Here is a 19,371-nt window from a genome sequence, read left to right as displayed (position 1 = left end):
GATTAGTGGGGTGGGGTGGGAATGGGATTTTGCAGTAACCTTCCCCCAGGAGTGGGGAGGAAATGGGGATTTTACAGTATCCTTCCCCTGGAATGGGGTGGGAATGGAGACTTTACAGTATCCTTCCTCTGCCATGGCCACCAAGCCACGCCGGGCCCATCAAGCCACACCCAGAACCAGTAGTAAAAAATTTTTGAATCCCACCACTGCTTGGATAGATATTTCTAATACTATGAAGTTAAACAAATTTAAGTTCTACAGAATAATAGGAGAGTTTTAAGCACAAGTTTAATTTTATTGTTGAAATTAATGGAGTTAATAATTAAGGTAATGAGTTATTAATATAGCCTTATTTACACAGAAAGACACATCAAGATCTGTAAAACTTTATAGTAAGTAAATATGCATTGTTTTGAATATGTATAATCCAAGCTGCACATTCTGTGCATAAAGAATATTTCATGAATGGATAATTAATAATACAAATGGTAAATGTCTTGATAAAAATAAATAAATCCAAAATAAAATAAATCCGCATTACACAAAATACATGTATGCATGTATGTGCTGATACTGTTTACTTTTTTATTTATGACTGAAAAGATTAAGATTTTATCTATCTATCTGCCTGTCTGCCTGTCTGTCTGTCTGTCTATCAAACAATTTGTATAGCCATCCATCTCAACAAGGTGACTGGGGAACAGCCAAAATTAAAATAAAATAAAAACTACTGCAACAATATAAAATTTAAAATACATAACAGTCAACAAAATATTATATCTCTATTATATACCACCTGGAAATGGGTCCCTGGACACAGTAAAGGCCCTAAATCCATGTTCCTCCCCATTTTTTTTCATTATTTAGATTCTTTTAATTAAAAAAATAAATGGGGTGCTGGCATGACCTAATCTTTGCTTTCAAAACTACCCAGCACATTCCTGGAACCAGTAGATAAGGCCTGCAAAAATTCTAAATTTCCTCCATAACCACACATACACACACACACACACACACACACACACACACACACACACACAGAGAGAGAGAGAGAGAGTTTTGGGCCTTTGTAACATCTCTATTCTTCTGGGGATGTTTCAGTATTATGAATTAATGGAGAAATTTGAGTCAATGCACTTGCAGGCAAAAAATCCAGTTTTATCTTATTATGTAATCTTTTTATATCTGCAAGCAAAGCCAACGGAAGGATCTTTTCTAAAGACTAGAAAATGGGTGTTATTAGATGCCACAATGAATTTTGCCTATGCCAAATATTCTTTCCATAGAGCGTGCTTCAAAAGTTCACTTAGCTAGACAGCTGCATTTACATATTATAGAAAGAAAGCATTTACCTTAGGAAGTTCTTCAATTTGATTGGCATCCAGATAAAGTTCCTCTAATGTCCGTTCAAAGTTAAAAACCTCCTTTGGCACTTGCTGAAGGCTGCAGTGGGAGTAATCAAGCACTGAGACGATTTCTTCTTCCCCTCGAAAACATCGGCATGGCACCAGGCGGCCAATAATTTTCCTTTTAGTTGTCATCTCCAAATACCGCACTAAAAATAAAATAATAATAAACTAAGTTATTTTCCAACATCACTGCTCATTTGAGTAGAAAAGTAATTAACCAAATGTCCAAGATCATTTCAGAAGAGAAACAAATTCTAGAAAATAGCAGCCCATTTCTTTTAACACAGAAAACCAGTTTCAATTTACTAAAAACTTTTTGTTCATTGCTTCTAACTTGGTGATGGTTTTTGTATATAGCTCATAAACTAATGTAGAAGAATCCAGGCAAACACCCGCAGAACCTGTGAATATATAGTTTTTTAGTTTCCTTAAGTACTGTTACTTATATTTAGAATCAGAAAGCCAAGTATTTCCATTTTTCTTTTTTTCTATTTAATCTACACTCAGAAATATGAGTGGAAATTCCAAAACCAATTGAGAAAGAAATTTTTTAAAAGATGTATGTTGAAATTGTAACAAATAAACCAGGGAAAGACTGTTTCCATAATTTACAGATGATTATAATTTGAACCTGAATCAATTCTTTATTTTACTTTCACTACTTTACAAGACAACAATATTTTAATTTAATTAAATGATTAAAATATTTTATATCAAGGAGTGCAACTGTTATAAAAAAGTAATCAAATACATCATCCAGAGTAATCAAAATAATCAAATACATCATCCAGAGGTGTTCATATGTCCCTGCTTTTATCAAAACAATGAAAATAGTATGATTCTATCAGCTTTGCCGTTTTTGTACATATGCTAGTGACTATCAATGAGGAAACCCCTACAAGGAAACAAAATGGCATCTGTTATCTAGATATGGAGAAAGAAATTTGAAAGAGGTCCAAAGATGCCTATAGACTAGGGAACAGTAGAGAAATCTCAGTGGGCACCAAAGTACATGAATGGGTGCAAAACTCAAGAAAAAAATGAACATATTATAAATACAAGGAGGCGGGCAAAAAACTATGGAAATGCTATACTTTTATTCAGGTTTGCATTGTTCTCCCTGACAATAAAATTGTTTACAAAAATAATTTAATTTGAAGAACTGCAATGCCATTATAGATCTTACAGAGAATGACTGAACTGATCTAATAGCAATAGCACTTAGTACTTAGGCTTGTATATAGCTTCATAGTGCTTTACAGCCCTCTCTAACTGGTTTACAGAGTCAGCATAGTTCCCCTAATAATCTGAAATGATCCTCATTTTACAGATCTTGGAAAGATGGAAGGCTGAGTCAACTTGGAGCCGGTCTGGCAGTCAGCAGAATTAGCCTGCAATACTATGCTCTAACCACTGTGCCACCTTGTCATTTCAGAATATCTAACCTGTCATTTTAAAAAAGTTATTCACAACAATGTGGATATTGTTGTAAAAAATAGCTAGAAGATTCTTTAATAAGAACATTCTTATTCTGAAAAGTAACCAAATTTTAGAAAAAAATATTATTTTTATCATTTACTATTTTTTAAGTGAAAGATTTCTAGAGCAGAGGTCACCAACCCCTGGGCTGTGGCCAGGTACCGGACCTTGAAACCAGACCTTGCAAGTGGTAGGTGAGCATGCACAGTGCACAAGGTCAACTTGTTCAAGCAGAAGGCATGTGTGCACATTGCTTGCACAAATGCACCTGTCAGTCACATAGAACCATCCCCTCTCCACTCCCCACCAGTCCGCCAAATTGGAAAGGTTGGGACCACTAGTCTAGAGTCATTCTGGAGTTAGACAGCCTGCAAATCTAAAATAACAGCAACCACAGTTCCTTGCTAGAAGAAGCCATAGCAAGAGTAAAATCAAGGCGTCTATGTGCAGTTGCCGACTGTTTCTCCTCTTTATTCCCCAGTAGAGCAAGCACTGTACCATAAAAATGATTGTATTTGTCTCATTTGATATAGAACTTCATTGAAGTAGAAAATATTGTTTATAACTGAAAAATATCAAAATAAAATTTTTTTTTCAAAATAAGTGTTAATGTGAGAGAAAATCCACATCAGGATATATTTAAGAATTATCACTTCATGCCCTTATCTGGTTTATTGTATGGTATCATACCAGAGAAACAGGTATTAAACTTGGTTATGAACATCATGGTTACAGACATTTTAAGTTATACCCCCCATTTTTTTTTAATGTACTGTAGCAGCTGTTTCACTATACTGGCTCCTCAAGAAAAGCTAATTTTTCCTACAGTTCAAATATTTATGGCCCAATTCCTGCTAATTTAACAGCAATTTGAACAAGATTTATACACAATTTGTTTATCTTTCTTTTTCCCAGTTGTTTCCAGAAAAATGACTTCATGGCACTGATTATCACAAGCGGTTCAGTGGTTAAAGTGTTAGACTAGGACTCAAGCGATCAAGCTGTAAGTTCATCTTCAACTATGAAAATTCACTGGAAGACTTTGGGCCATCATTACAACTTATTCAGACATTTCCTTGAATGTGTGGAAGGCACAAAGTGGGACACAGACAACATTTGTGCCGTGGCCAATCATTTTTTTTTTGTCTATAGAGAAAGAAGATCTGGAGATCGGAATATACTCATATTGACTTGAAGGCAAGGACACGTGTTACATAACCCAGAACATAGCTAAAATAGAGCCCTGGATCCCATCCCATTATAGTCACACCCAGACCAACATGAATACAGGTAATCCTCAACTTACAGCAGTTCATTTAGTAACCATTCAAAGTTACAATGGCACTGAAAAATTATAGCCACTTTTTTTACCCTTAGGGCCACTGCAGCATCCCCATGGTCACATGATCAAAATTCAGCCACTTGGTGACGGACTCATATTTATGATGGTTGCAGTGTCCTGGGGTCATATGATCACTTTTTATAACCTTGACAAGCAAAGTCAATGACTTAATAACCATATTCTAACTTAACAACTGCTGTGATTCACTTAACAACTCTTTCAAGGACCATCATAAAATGGGGTAGAAGTTACTTAAATGTTTCACTTAGCAACAGAAATTGTGGTCATAAGTTGAGGATAGCTTGTCTTCATCACTTCCATCTTAATGGAAACTGAAAAGAAGCATGCATTCTACTGTATCTTAAGTGTGAGCTCTTCATTAGTTAGTTTTCAACCTAACTGACTTCATAGTTAGGTTATTGTGGGGAAAATTAGGAGAAAAAAGTACTGAGTATAGAAATTTAAGAATCCAGAAAAAAAAACTAGCAAATAAATTGATCTTGCTAACCCCTTGTACTACACAGATAAAATAAACTCTTCATGCAAAAAAAAACCTGCTTCATTTATAATCATTTAAGCTACATAAGTGCCTATATGCACAGTGATTAAATATTTTATTTTATTATGTTGATACTTCTGAGCTGGAATGAGGAAAGATAAATAAACATTCCTACAAACATTTCAAGATATCAAGTTCATTAGCATCCATTTACAGAAGCAAAGTGTCAGTTTTGTAATAATTTTAAAATATTATGCTTTAAAATTTATAGTTAAGTTGAGGAATATTAATGCAGAGAAGCATATAATAAGTGAAGGAAAAACATTTAACTATCAGCCGTTTAAAAAAGTACCAAAACTGGCATATGGAGCAGCAAAATGGTATTCATTTTTAAAATTTTATTTACTACATAAAGATCAATCAAATAAAGCATATATAAATGACTGTAGTAGCAGAGCCAAACTGATATTATTTCTCTTTCTAAAAGCTTTCTTGAATGTTCTTTTCCAAAGGTTTTTTTTTTTCAACAGTTAAATTATGGAGAAAGGGGAATCTTTTGCTTTAGCTATGGTTTTCTATATTTCTAATATTTTAATATATTTAGTCAGCTCAATGCTTACATATGTTAAGTCAACTAAAAACAAGAAAATACACTTTAGAAAAATCTAAATGTGAAGTAGATAAACGACGTCATTCAATGGAACAGAAATTAGGAAACAAACTTGCTGACTGAGCAAATTGGCCATTTGCCATCTTCCCTGTCCTTATTTTTTGAACATTAATTTGCTTGCATTTTTTTCTTCAGTCCTAATCACTTATTCATTACCACATTGTTCCTCAACATTCAACGTTTTCATTCTTGCCAACAGATTCTAGACTGTATTTCAGGATAAATAGCAACCACTAGTATGGGACCCTAGGAATCAGATTTACAGCTCATCAACATCTGAAACCCCACAGGGTGTGCCCACCAGGGCTCACAAATGTTCCTCTATTTTATTCTCTATTTTTATTTTTTATTAACATAGACAGTCATATATATAGACATATAGAGATGCCTTTAGCACAATAGTTATAAAAATCAATCTAGCTAGGAATTAAATTGACTATTCATTAAATAAAGAAAAGAAATAAAAATAATATAAATGGAATAAGTTAAGCAAAATGCAAACTGATAAATCAAATATGTGCTAATAATTCAAATAGCACTTGAGCGTTATTTTCTTAACCTATTCAATTCATCCTGAAGTTATAATAATATTGTAGAATATGCCATCTTTGAATATGCAGTTTTGTGGATAACATATAAGTAACATATATATAAATATAAATATATATGTGGATCTTTGGTTATTCGGGTTTTCTCCCGCGTAAGATTGGAAGTATCTAGGCAACGTTTCAATGAAGTCTCATTCATCATCTTCAGGCTTGTGTCTTCCGCTCTGTGCTTCTCTTCCCACTCTGAAAAGCACAGAGCGGAAGACACAGCCTGAAGATGATGAATGAGACTTCATCAACGTGCCTAGATACTCCAATCAAACCAATAACAAAGATCACATACAAATACTCGCAAGAACCTCAGAATATATATATATATATATATATATATATATATATATATATATATATATATATATATATATATATATATATATATATATATACACACACACACACATTTGTTTTTATTGTACAAAAAAAAGGATTTATGTGTGAAACTTTGATTCTAAAAATATTAATTTGGAACTCTGCCTGTCCTCATCTCCTTCTGACTTTGGAAGAGTTGAAAAGCTCTTGCTATTGCACAACTCAAAGGAGTGGCATAGTTACTTTAAAGAGCTGCAAATATTATAATAAATGATTATAATATAATATTTATTACATTATCAGGTGCCGCAAAGTTTCTTTTTGGAACTGCATCTGAAATGCTGCACAGCTACTAATTTTCCCAGAAAATAAGACATGGTCTTATACTTTTTTTGGCTCTAAAAGACACATTAGGGCTTTTTTTGTGGAAATACGGTATCAGGGTGATCAGCCCAATTAGGTGTGTGCACAAGAAGCAGAGAGTGTGCGTGGGCACTATGGGGCTGTGCAACCTGCGCAGTGCAGGTGAGTCAGAGTGCTGTGACCACTGGGCCAACCCTCAAAACAGCAGCTGGAGGGAGAGGCATGAGATGGAAGGCTCCTCTGCTGGCCATGTCCCCCATGGCTGATAATCTTAACTGGGACTTATGTTTTGGTTAGGGCTTATATTAAGAGCATTATAAAAAATCATCCTACGGCTTATTTTATGGGTCTTATTTTCAGGGGGACTGAAAGAGGAGAAATATGTAGATTTTAATTCCATTTACAAAGTGCTGAAAAATTACTTCCTGCTCCTTTGGTCAGGTTTTAATTTTTATTTTCAACATATATGTTTAAAAAACCACTTTTGCTTAAAGCATAATGTTAATAAAATAGAAAAAAACAACTAACTTATTTTATTCTGTTACAATTCTTTGTGCTAAAGAAAAACTCAGATGTATATATTTAGATCTCTGCATAAGATTAACCTACAAATTTATTTATTTATTTAATTTATGTTGCCGACTATTCGCCCATGGAGACTTGAGGTGGCTTACACAATGTAAAACCATATTTGAAACAAAAAATAAAAATAAAAAACAATAAAAACTAACAAAAAGAATCAAATGCTGCCAAGACAAATCCCTTCTCCTTTACAATTTCTCAAAAGTTGAAAAAACAGACAAATGGGGAAATGACTATTAGTGGGACTAAAGGACAGCTGGTGTCATGTTTATCCATGACAATAATGAACTTTCCATCTGGTTGCTTTCAGCCAAGGGACATAAGCTAACACAGGGCTCTCCAAGAATAAAGCAATTTTAAAATTTAACTGGAGCAGATGCTGATGTTTGCATTTTGGATAGTAATCACTTTCAATTAAGATCAGCTGTTAAAGGTTAAATATAATTCCACAGGTTACTATATGTAACTCAATTTGAGGATTATGAGGCATTCCTTTTTCTCAAAGTTGATTGAGGAAAGTGAACAACTATCCCTTCCACAAATACGAAGATATTTATCCACTATGACATAAAATAGCACATGAAAGGGACATGAAAACCTAAAAATGTTCAGTTTTTCTTCATTTACAATAATGGCTGCTGCTGGTATTTCTATAGTGAAGGCCTTCTTACATTTTTATTATTATTTAGCATATTTATACAGCTGGCCATCTCACAAACACATGGTTCTAGGTGGTGTACAATACATGAGCAATATTAACAGGAAACTTTTCAGATACAACATAAGTGCTTGATTCATACTCACAGTTACATCTCAGAAGCAAAATGTGCAGTCTGAAAATAAAAGGTTACTCTCTATCATAATGTTCTTGAAAAGAAATACAAAGTATTGTATAAATATAAAGTATTGTTATATAAATATTCTGGTCTTTATGTATGTGTGTAGGAGTGAACAAACAAGCATGATCTTTGAGTTTGATATTATATTAGCAATAATACTGGAGGGTATTACATATTCTGCAAATTCTTAAATTGTCTAAGGCTAACAAATATTGAACAATTGTATTAACTGACATACTGACAAATAATTGTATTGTCTATAGGAGAAAGAATGGCAGAGCCTAGGGTTGAATTAAAAAAAGAGATCAGCCTAGAATCTCTACATAGCCACAAGCAGACTAAGTCGAACCCCTCCGGATCACCCACTTGACTTCATGTTATACAACTTCAAGCAGGTATTAACTGTTAGTTGAGAAGATTCTTGTGGATAGACTGTTTAGTAATAAATCTGTTTAATTAGACCTCCATGTGTAGACCTGGTTTTTCATGGCTAACTCATGTTTTTGTAAAACACATATCCCCACAGGCATTATTCAAATAACCCTAGCACTACATCAATTTATTGGACTGTAAATTTAAAATTTCAGACATATCTTAAATACCATTTTGATTGAAATCCATAAGGAACATGAGAAGATATGGAAAATGAAGTTATTTATAATGTAGTGAAATACAGAGAATCTTTTAAATGTCAACAGTACAAACAATATGCTTTTTCAATATTATTCCAAGTTTTCCAAAGACCACTCTAATTGCAGATTACATTCTTGAAAAATGAAGCTTACTATCTAAAGCAAAGGAAGTTATTATCTTATTCATCTTAATGAATGAAGCATCATTTGATTTTCAGAATAAATATAAAATGTAACAATTCATCTAAGTGCTTTCCACAACTTGGTGTACTTCAGAAGATTTGAACTAAATCCTAACCAACTCAGCTAGCACAGTCAATGGCTAGGGAACATCCAAGTAACTCTTGAAAGCAATTTAATTTGAGAAAGGTTGCCCATATAATTCATTAAAAGAATCTAGAATAATTTGTCTCTGCCTAGAATAATAAAGAATATTCAATCTGAAAGATGAAGCTAAAATGACAGAAGGCAAAATTTATTTTTTAGAATTTGTTTATTAGATTTGCCCCATGTCATCTTTCATCCAAGAGCTCAAGCAGTGTAGCCTTCTTCAATTGTCCACCTTACGATCTCTAGGAAATAGACTGGATCGAGAAAGAATAACTAGCCCAGAGTTACCCAGTGACCTTCATAACCGAAGGTAAACTTGAACTAGGGATGTTATAAAAATCAAGATGGTAGTCATGGTAGCACAGCTGAAACTCCATCCCCTTTGAATGAATGGGTCAAAAGAAAAAAAAACGGGCAAGACTTCAATTGCGCTGCTATAAGCACCATCTTGGTTTTCTTGGTACTTTTCTCTACAGATGTCTCTCTCTCTCCCTCTCCCTCTCTCTCTCTCTTTGGTCCTCATGCAACATTTTAAGCTCTATGCAAAATCTTTTATGAAGTGGGAATATCTTACGACCTTTTAAGACAGAGCTGTCACGTGCTGGCCATGCCCACGCCCAATTTAGTGAAGCGGGGAAAAGTCCTGATATGTCATGTGACAATGCCATGATGATATGAGTTTGACACCCTTGCTCTAAGATATTCTTACCTCTTTGTTTCTTTTTGCAATATCTGATCACATACATGTACAAATAGTCTTCATTTAGCAACTGTCTTAAATATGCAAATATGAGAGTAACAAGGAGTAATTAAATCCATTTTATGACCAATGCATGAATTTATGACAACAAAAGGCTTCAATGACCAGATAATCAAATTAAGATCTGGTCAGTTTTAGGCAGCAACTGTGAACTATCGGAAGAGTCCTAATCAACTAATTAAGATCACAGAGTTGAACTTTTTAATTTGTGATTAGCACTTTTTAGGGTTATGCTACAGAGAAAAGTAGGTCAGTATTAGATAGCTTGTTTAAGCCATCTCTTTGCCCTGTAAGGAGGCAAAGAAGACAGAAAGATTTTTGACAGATTGGTATCATTGATACAATCTTATAACAGTTTATATTTGATTCCAAGAAGTATTTTGAAGCGAGTGGGACCAGAAATCTAGCAAGAATCTTAAAAGTTTTTGAAACAGTCAAGCAATTTTCTATGAGCATATGGCTGCCAGCCTTAGAATTTAAGCCAAAGTGCTACACAGCCTTATTACATATATCTTACATGACACTTTTTTTGCTCAAAAACAAGAACTTTGGTATCTGTAGATACTTGCTAGATTTGGTTGTTTAATGCATTTATTAATAAATGTATAAGAAATATTCATGGTAAACTTATATGTTTGCTAGTTGAGGATATAAAAATGCACATATTTTGCATTCAGACAATGCCATGTTGCTGGCTAAGAACCCAGATGATCTGTAGTGCAACAATGAACATGGATATGAATATTAATGTATCTAAGATTATGATTGCTGTGCTTGACAGGGAACTGGAGTGAATAACTACACATTATGGTGCAAAACTTGAAAAAGAAAAGGGAATTGTGCATCTTGATAGAATGCTTAATGAAGATGAAAGTGGATGGAGAAAGCATTATGATACCCAAATGCTTACAAAAAGAAACTGTGAGGAGCAAATGGTTTGTTTTTTTGTGAAAGAGGTGAAAATGGCTGTGTGTAAGAGTATGCTTTGCTAACTTTGTTATACAGAAATGAAAGCTGGGAATATCATTAAAAGCACAAAAGTACATTGGTGGCTCTTTACACTCCTGCACTGCATTTATGTTTAGTTTAATTTAAATGCAATGCAGGTTTTGTAAAATATGGCTGGGGAAATTTACAGGAGAATAGGCAAAGTAATAATTTGGAAATATAAAAAAACAAAAGCCAGTATTACACAATGGATAACTATGCTGTTTCATCGCTGTATGTCAAAATAAGTTTAATAACTTATTTTACATAAGGAACCTTGAAACTAGAAGATAAAGAGAACTGGGTCAGCCATGTTGGGACTATATCTGTATAGAAACAGAGAATATGAAAGAGAGTTCCCTTCACAACATTTTCCTGTACAGTATCAGGAAATCATGGAGAACATGTGAGATTAAAGACTCTCCAACACCCAGCAATCTCGATTAATATAATTTGGTGGTGGAAAGATCCCCTAGAGATCGAGTACAATATTTTTTTCATTTTTTGCTATCATTCCTGGAGGAAAAAATAAAGCTTTCCACCTGTATTATTGGGATCAGGGTCTTCAGACAGAGAGAAAATGTTTATCAGTTAATAAATACCCAAACAATTAATATTGCTCCTCATAAAACCTGCAGGGCTCAGTGCAGCTATTTTGACCAACTGCTTATCATTGCATGGCTATTCTCAAAGTCAGAGGAACAATCAGAATTGATCTTGAAAGTAACATGGGACTATTGAGCTGTGACAGGTAGCAACCGATAGCTCCATTGATTTGTCCAATCTTTTTTAAAAAAATAGTTCAAGTGGACTGAGTTATATAATGCAGAAGTAAATTCTATACTTTGACTATCTATACTTTCTTCGTTTTTTCTGAAACTCATGGGATTCAAAGTCATTGCAATTTTATTATACCCCCATCCTTACTTGTCTTATCCTAAGCCAAAGAATTTCAAATATGGCAACTTTTCTCATAACAGAGATACACCAACAAATTAAAAGCTTTCAATATCCTTTTCTAAATCTCCTCAAGCATTTTTCAATATATAACCCTTTCTTCCAAAACCTAATAATCTGTGAGACAATGTATATTACAAATCTTCTGGCTGGGTCAGAAATAAAAAAAAAGAACCTAAGTAAAAAAAATGAAAAGAGAATGAATTTAAATAATGGTACAGACACTAGTTTCATCTTTATAATTATATGTAAAATTTATCCTCTTTGAAGGATTTAATCAAACATTTAATCTAACAAAAATGGGGGAAAGAAAATTAATTAATCCCCCTTTTATTAGATTATCTTTTATTCAGATAATTACTAATTGTTATTTCTCATTAATCAGAAGCTATGGTTACTTCATTCCCCAGATGAAAACAAAATTAATAACTAAGATCCAAAACAAAGCTCTGTGATCTGTCTTTTGCTGTACCTATTATCTATATACGTTTATGTACATACAAGTATATGAATGGTGGTGTACAGCTTGAAAATGATTTGAAAAAAATATTTTGAATATCATATCAGCATAGCACTTCTCTGCATTCATTGAAATTTTTTTTCCCTTTTTCAAACTTCAACCCAAGCCTAAAGGCAGAGCAGTTGCTTTCAAAGTTGAATTAACTTTAATACTCTTTAAGCAGTCATACCTTTTTCAGATTGATGTGGAAGCCTAAAAAAAGAGGAATTGTGACAGAAGAAGGCGGAGCATCCTCGCTGACAGACCGTAAATCGCATCTCTCTGCGGCTATGGTCCGTGCTCTTTCGTTGGAGAGCCCCGATCATTACGATTAGGGGCTGAAGCTGCCTTGGAGGGGTGGTGGAGTAAGTGGAAGCCGCAAGCCAGGTTGAGGAGAGCCGCATCTTCCCCCCTGGGCTTGGTCTTTTTCCCCCCGAAGACAACTGCAGTGGTGGTTTAAAATGGCCACCCCGAAAAGGAGGACTCAGCTGGATTAAGATTTGTGCAGGAGGGAAGAAAGAGGTGGATAACATCTGAACTGGGACAATTGGGCAATGCAACTAAACAAAAGTACCCCGGGATTAAGGTAACATGGAATTTTTAAGAAAAGAAAAGTGAGCGGCAAAATTACAAAGGGACAGGAAAAAAAATAAGAAAATATTTCTGACAGCTAAGCGGGGCTTCGAACCGGGAAAGGAAGAAGCCGGAACTAAAGATTTAACTAAATTGGACTAAAATATTTTGGCAATAAACAGGTATAAAATAAAGCTGGACTTAAGATTGTCAAAAAAATAATAATAACAAATTGGAATATTTACAAATTGGAGACTGGACTGTGTTGGAATATTGAGATTCAAAAAACCCTAAATAAAAAATAGGGGGAAAAGGTGAAGACTTTGTATAATGGAGAGTGCCACTTTTTGACAATAAACTTGAGCTCAAACAAGGGAAAGCATCCTGTTTCTGAATGAACTTGTGTGGATATAATATTAAAGAAATATTGAAACAAAGTAAGAATGTTAGAAAGTGAAAGCAGAACTAGAATAAAGAAAAAAGCAAGGAAAGCCTGACTGTGGGATTGATTGATGTTTTCGGTATAGACCGTGGGCTGGAACAATTGAGAATTTTAGAAAATTGAAAGAAGAAAGAAGGAAAGTAAAAGTGTTTTTTTTTTGTTTTTTTTTTGTGGACTTTAACGATCACAAAATACAAGAGTGTGTAATGATGATATCTCTTCGGGAATTAAAAATGGAACTTAAAAATATAAGAGAATTACTACAGGAAAGAGGCGAATCACTTTGTTCTGTGTTAGAAAAAAATGGAAATGGCGATAAGAAAAAGCTTCAGAGGAGGAGGAGTCGACTCAAGGAGAAGACATCTTAAATAGACAATTAACACAAAGAACACTACAAAGAAGTGGGGAAAGAAGGAAGGTTAAAAAGTTGAGAAAGTTGGGAAAGACAGAAAGACCCAGCAGAAAAGGGGAAAGGAAGATATTAAGAAAGAGATATAAACTGGAATGAGAAAAGATATGGGGAAAAGAGCGGGAGGAGAAGCAGTAAGAAACAGGTGCATGAAATAAAGAAATACAGAAATAGTAAAATGTTGAAAAGAAATTGTTGTTTCAGAGATAATGGTTGATGAATTTAAAAGGGTGACAAGGGGTAATAAGAATATTTCTGCAATTAAAAATATTTAGAAAATAGGGTAATATAGATATTGATAACTCTTATTAAAAATTAAGGTTGGGGAAACTTTAACCTTAGACTGTCTACTATTGACCTCACCCCTTTCCTAAGGGGGCGTGTATAAGCGCACCAACGTGCCTACCGTCCCTGTCCTATTGTTTCTTTTATTTTTCTTATATGTACCCATTTCATGTATTCATAAGTATGTATATACTTATACCTATTATCTTGTAAGCGATTGACAAATCAAATAAAATCAAAATCAAAATATGCTGCGGAATCCAAATGAAAAGATGTAATGATTATTATTGTAACTTCTTAAAAATAATGGTTTATTGGGAATCAAGATGAGGGAATAAAGGTATATTTTAACCACTGAGGTGTCACACTCAAAGCAGTAAAAGGGGGGAAACCTATACTTGTTTTTTTTTCTAGTGTTAAGACTTGTATTAATTTAGAATTTATAAAAAAAATGTGTAATGGAAAGGGAATATGACAGACTAAAGAACCAACTAAATTAATAAGTCAATATAGACTATTAAAAGCAAGGAGAGACATTGGCAACCTATTATTATTATTATTATTAGGCAAACACATATTGTTTATCTTTATTTTTAAAATAAATATTAAAGGATTATATTTGAAATAATTGAAATGAAACAAAAAGATGTTTCGATTGAGATTAATGAAAGAGGCTAGAATTAATGTGTTTCTCTCCTTATTGAAAATTTGGAATGGAAAAGGTAATAATAGAATTAAGTATGCACATATGAATGTATAATTGCTGTCATATTTGTATGTAAAGGTGATGATCCGGAAATATGTTGTCCACTAAAAAGAGATTTTTGTTTTTAATGTGAAAAACTGAATAAAATTTGTTTAAAAAAAAAAGGAATTGTTTTAATACATTACATAAAGTGCTGGGTGTGCATGAGTTCTTTATTTCAAAATAGTTTTGAAGTATGAACAACCTTACCATAAAAATATTACTTTGTGCCTACTAATGCAATTTAGAAATGCTGATGTCAGCTTTGGAAGCCATATTGAGATCCGATGCTCCCACGCTGCCACAATTGAGCCTGGGAAAGTGGGACGGGGAAGTATATTGGAGTATATCTCGTTAGACATAATAACATTCTTTTTCTGATTCAAGGTCAGGTCGTGTTGTGCATTATGGAAGGAAATCTTAACTTGGGACGGATGGTGATTGGGCCATGTGAAGTGATGATGGGTGCTGGGGTTGGATTTGTAGTTTTTACTTATTGTAAGGAAGCCCGAAACTTTCAGTTGTGCCAGTTACTAACCAAAAAAGGAATCTTTTGAGAAGATGTCTGTCTTGGAGTAATTGGGTGGAATGGAGGGTTTCTGGAACGCTGACAATTGATTTCTTACCTATTGTTTACTGTGTTTTTCTATTAATAAATGTAATTCAAATCGTGATAACAAAAGAGATAAGGTAAAGGTAAAGGTTTCTCTCGCACATATGTGCTAGTCATTTCTGACTCTATTTATTTATTTTATTTATTTATTTGATTTGCCAATTGTTTACAAGATAAGTATAAGTGTATACATAGTTGTGAATACATGAAATGGGTACATATAAGAAAAATAAAAGAAGAATAAGAGAAACAATAGGACAGGGACGGTAGGCACGTTGGTGCGCTTTATGCACGCCCCTACAGACCTCTTAGGAAAGGGGTGAGGTCAATAGTAGACAGTCTAAGGTTAAAGTTTTTGGGGTTTGGGGAAGAAACTACAGAGTCGGGTAGAGTATTCCAGACATTGACCACTCTATTGCTGAAGTCGTATTTCCTGCAATCAAGTTTGGTGCGGTTAACATTGAGTTTGTATCTATTGTGTGCTCTTGTGTTGTTATGGTTGAAGCTGAAGTATTCATTGACAGGTAGGACATTGCAATGTATGATTTTATATACCATGCTTAAATCAGACCGAAGACGGCGTAGGGAACTCTAGGGGACAGTGCTCCTCTCTGTTACAAAGCCGAAGAGCCAGCACTGTCTGAAGACGTCTCCACGATCACTTGGCTGGCATGACTCAACGCCGAAGGTTTAGCCGAAGCTAATAGTATTTGTAAGGTATTTTTGATGACAAAGATTTTTGAAGAAACTTTCTATACATATACAATATACAACCTATTATATAACAATAGGTTTCCAGGCTTCATGTGAACAGTATTTGTTACAGGGAATCTTTGAAAATGCAGACTGGAATCACAATCTAATATTGGAATATGTTATGAAAATACTGTACTTTGATGTGAACAATTTAGAAACAGATTGTTTATCAATTATCCATAAGTACTATTCTTATCTTCAGAGGTTTTATAGTAGTTTTGGACAATGATCAAGAATGTTTTCATCTACTTTGCTTTGGGATTTATATTAAACACACATACACATTCTCACCTTCTCTGTGTTTACTATTTCCCTAATTTGGGTGTCATATCTGGTGAACTTTGCTTTATCAGATGTGACTCTAAAAGTGTACCTTTAAGTTATGTTTGAATCAGACGAGTGGAGAAGAGAGAAACAGCTTAGTAGAGCTTCAACAAATGCCTTCATCTTTGAGTTAAAGTTTTTAAAAATAGTTTTACATAAAGTTTTATATAGTTTTTATAAAGTTTTTTATAGATCAAGCATACTTTACATCTAGAACTATCTTTTTTAAATATTATAATACTTTAGAGAAGTTGTTTTTAAAAGTTACTTCAAAGTATGACAATGAAGTGAATACAGGGTAGCCCTTGATTTACAACAGTTTGTTTAGTGACCATTCAAAGTTACAATGGCACTGAAAAAACTGACATAAATATGACTATTTTTCACACTTACAACAGTTGTAGTATCCATGTGGTCACATGATCAAAATTTTGATGCTTGACAACTGGTTCATATTTATGACAGTTACAGTAGCCTGGAGTCATGTAATCTCCCTTGATGACCTTCTGACAAGAAAAGTCAATGGGAAAACCAGATTTACTTAAGTTGTTACTAATTTAACAACTGTAATGATTCACTTAACAACTGTGGCAAGAAAGGTCATAAAACAAGGCAAAATTCGCTTAACAAATGTCTTGCTTAGCAATAGAAACTTTGGATTCAATTGTGATTGTAAGTCAAGGATTTACCTGTAATAGTTCTTGACAAAGTTGACAAGCTAATGTAAATCTCATCAAGCTAATCTAAAATCTAATTTCTAAATATTTCTAAATATGAGGCAACTGAAACATGATTTCAATAATAGTAATTAAGGTTTTCAGTCATCAGTAGTCAACAGGCAAGGCAGGATCAAATTCACTGGACTGACATACTATTGTGTTTTAATAAAACAATTACCATTACAATTCCTCTTATTACCCCAAATGTCTCTTTGTAGAGCCCTCGCAATCCAGGTCCAGCCTCAGGCATGGCTCCCTTTGCCTTAAGCAAAGAATGTTCTACATACGAATGCCTTTCTATACATGTCTTCTATACACTTGTTTCCAATGTAAAGAAATACTGAAGATACTGAACCGATCTTATGCTGTGTTCATTTAGAAGCCATTACATATAGTCTTCTGGTTATTGCCATTGATTATTGGTGGCCCTCCCTCAAATTTTCTCCATTTTCTGTAAGCCAACTTTTCCACTGAATAATTATAAATTCCTCTATTTTCATTCCTATCACATCCACAAAGATAATTTTGCATTGGTTAAACAAAGTGTTCTCTTTGTGGGAACAATGAAAATGAGATAGAGAATAATTCAAATTAATTATGACCCCATTGTACTTTCAATGAAGAAATGAAATTAGAAAACAGAGAACATCTGGTACCCCTTCCTTTTAAATTACAATACAGAATATGTAACTTTTTTACTATATAGATTTGATAAATTAGATTTTGTAACAAATAATAATTAATTATGAGAATGGGAGACCTTGTTTTTAAAAATAAAATAAAGGACATATGAAAATATTTTTGCTGTTTTAGATAAGAAATATTTAAATATTCCTTACCTAAAATTAAAGAAAATAAAGATTTCACACATCTCTGCCAATGCAATATAAATTACATATAAAGATAAGACAAAACAAACTGTAATACAAGTTTAGCCTTTGCTTATAGTTTATAAAAAAAATACTTGTTACCAAGTTGTCCATTAATTATTTAAAATTCTGTAACATTCCCCTTTATGCAATGTTAATGTAGCATGTAAAACGTATTTCATAAGGTTTCAGGAGAATCCTAGCTGCAAGTCAAGTTCCTTTTCAAATATTTTTGGAGACATCCATGTTAGAATATTGTACATAATGCACTGTCTAATAGGATCCATGAAGTGTCAGGTTTTATATAAATGGAAGACTAGTCAATTACATGGTTGATTTTCTGTGTATTAGAGCATACAGACTATTATTAAGAAACACAAAGCACTGAGAATGGGGAGATTTATGTTGAAGAATTGTGTCTTGAAAAGCCATACTGCCACCATCCAGAATATAAAATTATGAAGCAGAACATACAGTGAACAGAAATGAAATATTGACTTTTTTTTACTGCCAATCTAGTAGTAATACAAAAGGAGAATTATATAGCAAGACTGAATTGGTATATTTTCCCCAATGTCTTTTACCCCACAACTCCTATCTACAAGGCATTCTTTCAACACGATAAACATTTGGACATTTTTAATGTCATTAAAGTGCATTTGTCTTAGTGGTAGGATAAATACTCTCTATGCTCATTAAGAAAACTGCAGCTTATTTTTTACATTTATATATTGCCAAGGATACTTTTGTAGCATGTCATTTTTCTGAAGTGAATGGAGGGCACAATCTCTTTTGTAGACAGTTGGGTGACTTCTGTCAGAAAAAGTATGCTAATGGTGAGTTTGATAGCAACTTGGAATCATCTAAGTTTGGCTTCAGTCTGTAAAATCAATGCAGCTATTTGATATGGGCTTTGAGTAAATGCTTAAAATATTGTACATTTTGGAGGGTAAGAATAAACACCTTTGCGAGGGGTTAAGTCTGTTTCAGCAAGGAGAGAAAAATGTGGTTTTTAATTGTTTTCCAACTTTAAATAGAAATTTAACTAAAATATCAATTTAATATCAATAGATCTTAATTACTGCACCACAAAATTTCAACAGTGAATAATGACATTAAACTTAGGAAAGATAATGGAGTTGCACTTGATCATCTTGTGGGCTCTGGTACAAACCTTTTCAGTTGGGAACCTATTTATTTATTTACTTATTTTCATTCACTCTTCTAATACTTTTTGAGTTACCTTTTAATACTGAAAATAATCTAGGAAAATTTCATCTCTTGAAGCCACAGCAAATTTCTGTGTCCATGATGGTAAAAACCATGAATAAGTAAAAAGGGAAGGAACAACAGGAGCCGAAAGTTAATAAC

At 33.6% G+C, this 19,371-nt stretch overlaps 1 protein-coding gene across 6 annotated transcripts in view; it reads right to left on the bottom strand.

Annotated features, from left to right (window-relative positions):
* Positions 1-19,371, bottom strand: part of LRRC7 (leucine rich repeat containing 7) — a 197,538-nt gene that overhangs the window by 129,421 nt on the left and 48,746 nt on the right. For all 6 annotated transcript variants that reach the window (XR_015748611.1, XM_026665686.2, XM_026665685.2 and 3 more), the window contains exon 2: positions 1,353-1,555. Coding sequence is in view for 5 of the 6 variants with exons in the window: in XM_026665686.2 (XP_026521471.1) it covers positions 1,353-1,541 (189 nt within the window). In the remaining variant the exon portion in view is untranslated. The remainder of the gene's footprint in view (positions 1-1,352; positions 1,556-19,371) is intronic.

Source organism: Notechis scutatus, chromosome 3, assembly GCF_049901735.1.
Source record: "Notechis scutatus isolate UNSWTSFEM ecotype Mainland chromosome 3, rNotScu1.2, whole genome shotgun sequence".
NCBI classification, from domain to species: Eukaryota; Metazoa; Chordata; class Lepidosauria; order Squamata; family Elapidae; genus Notechis; species Notechis scutatus.
This window is presented reverse-complemented; position numbering and strand designations above follow the sequence as displayed.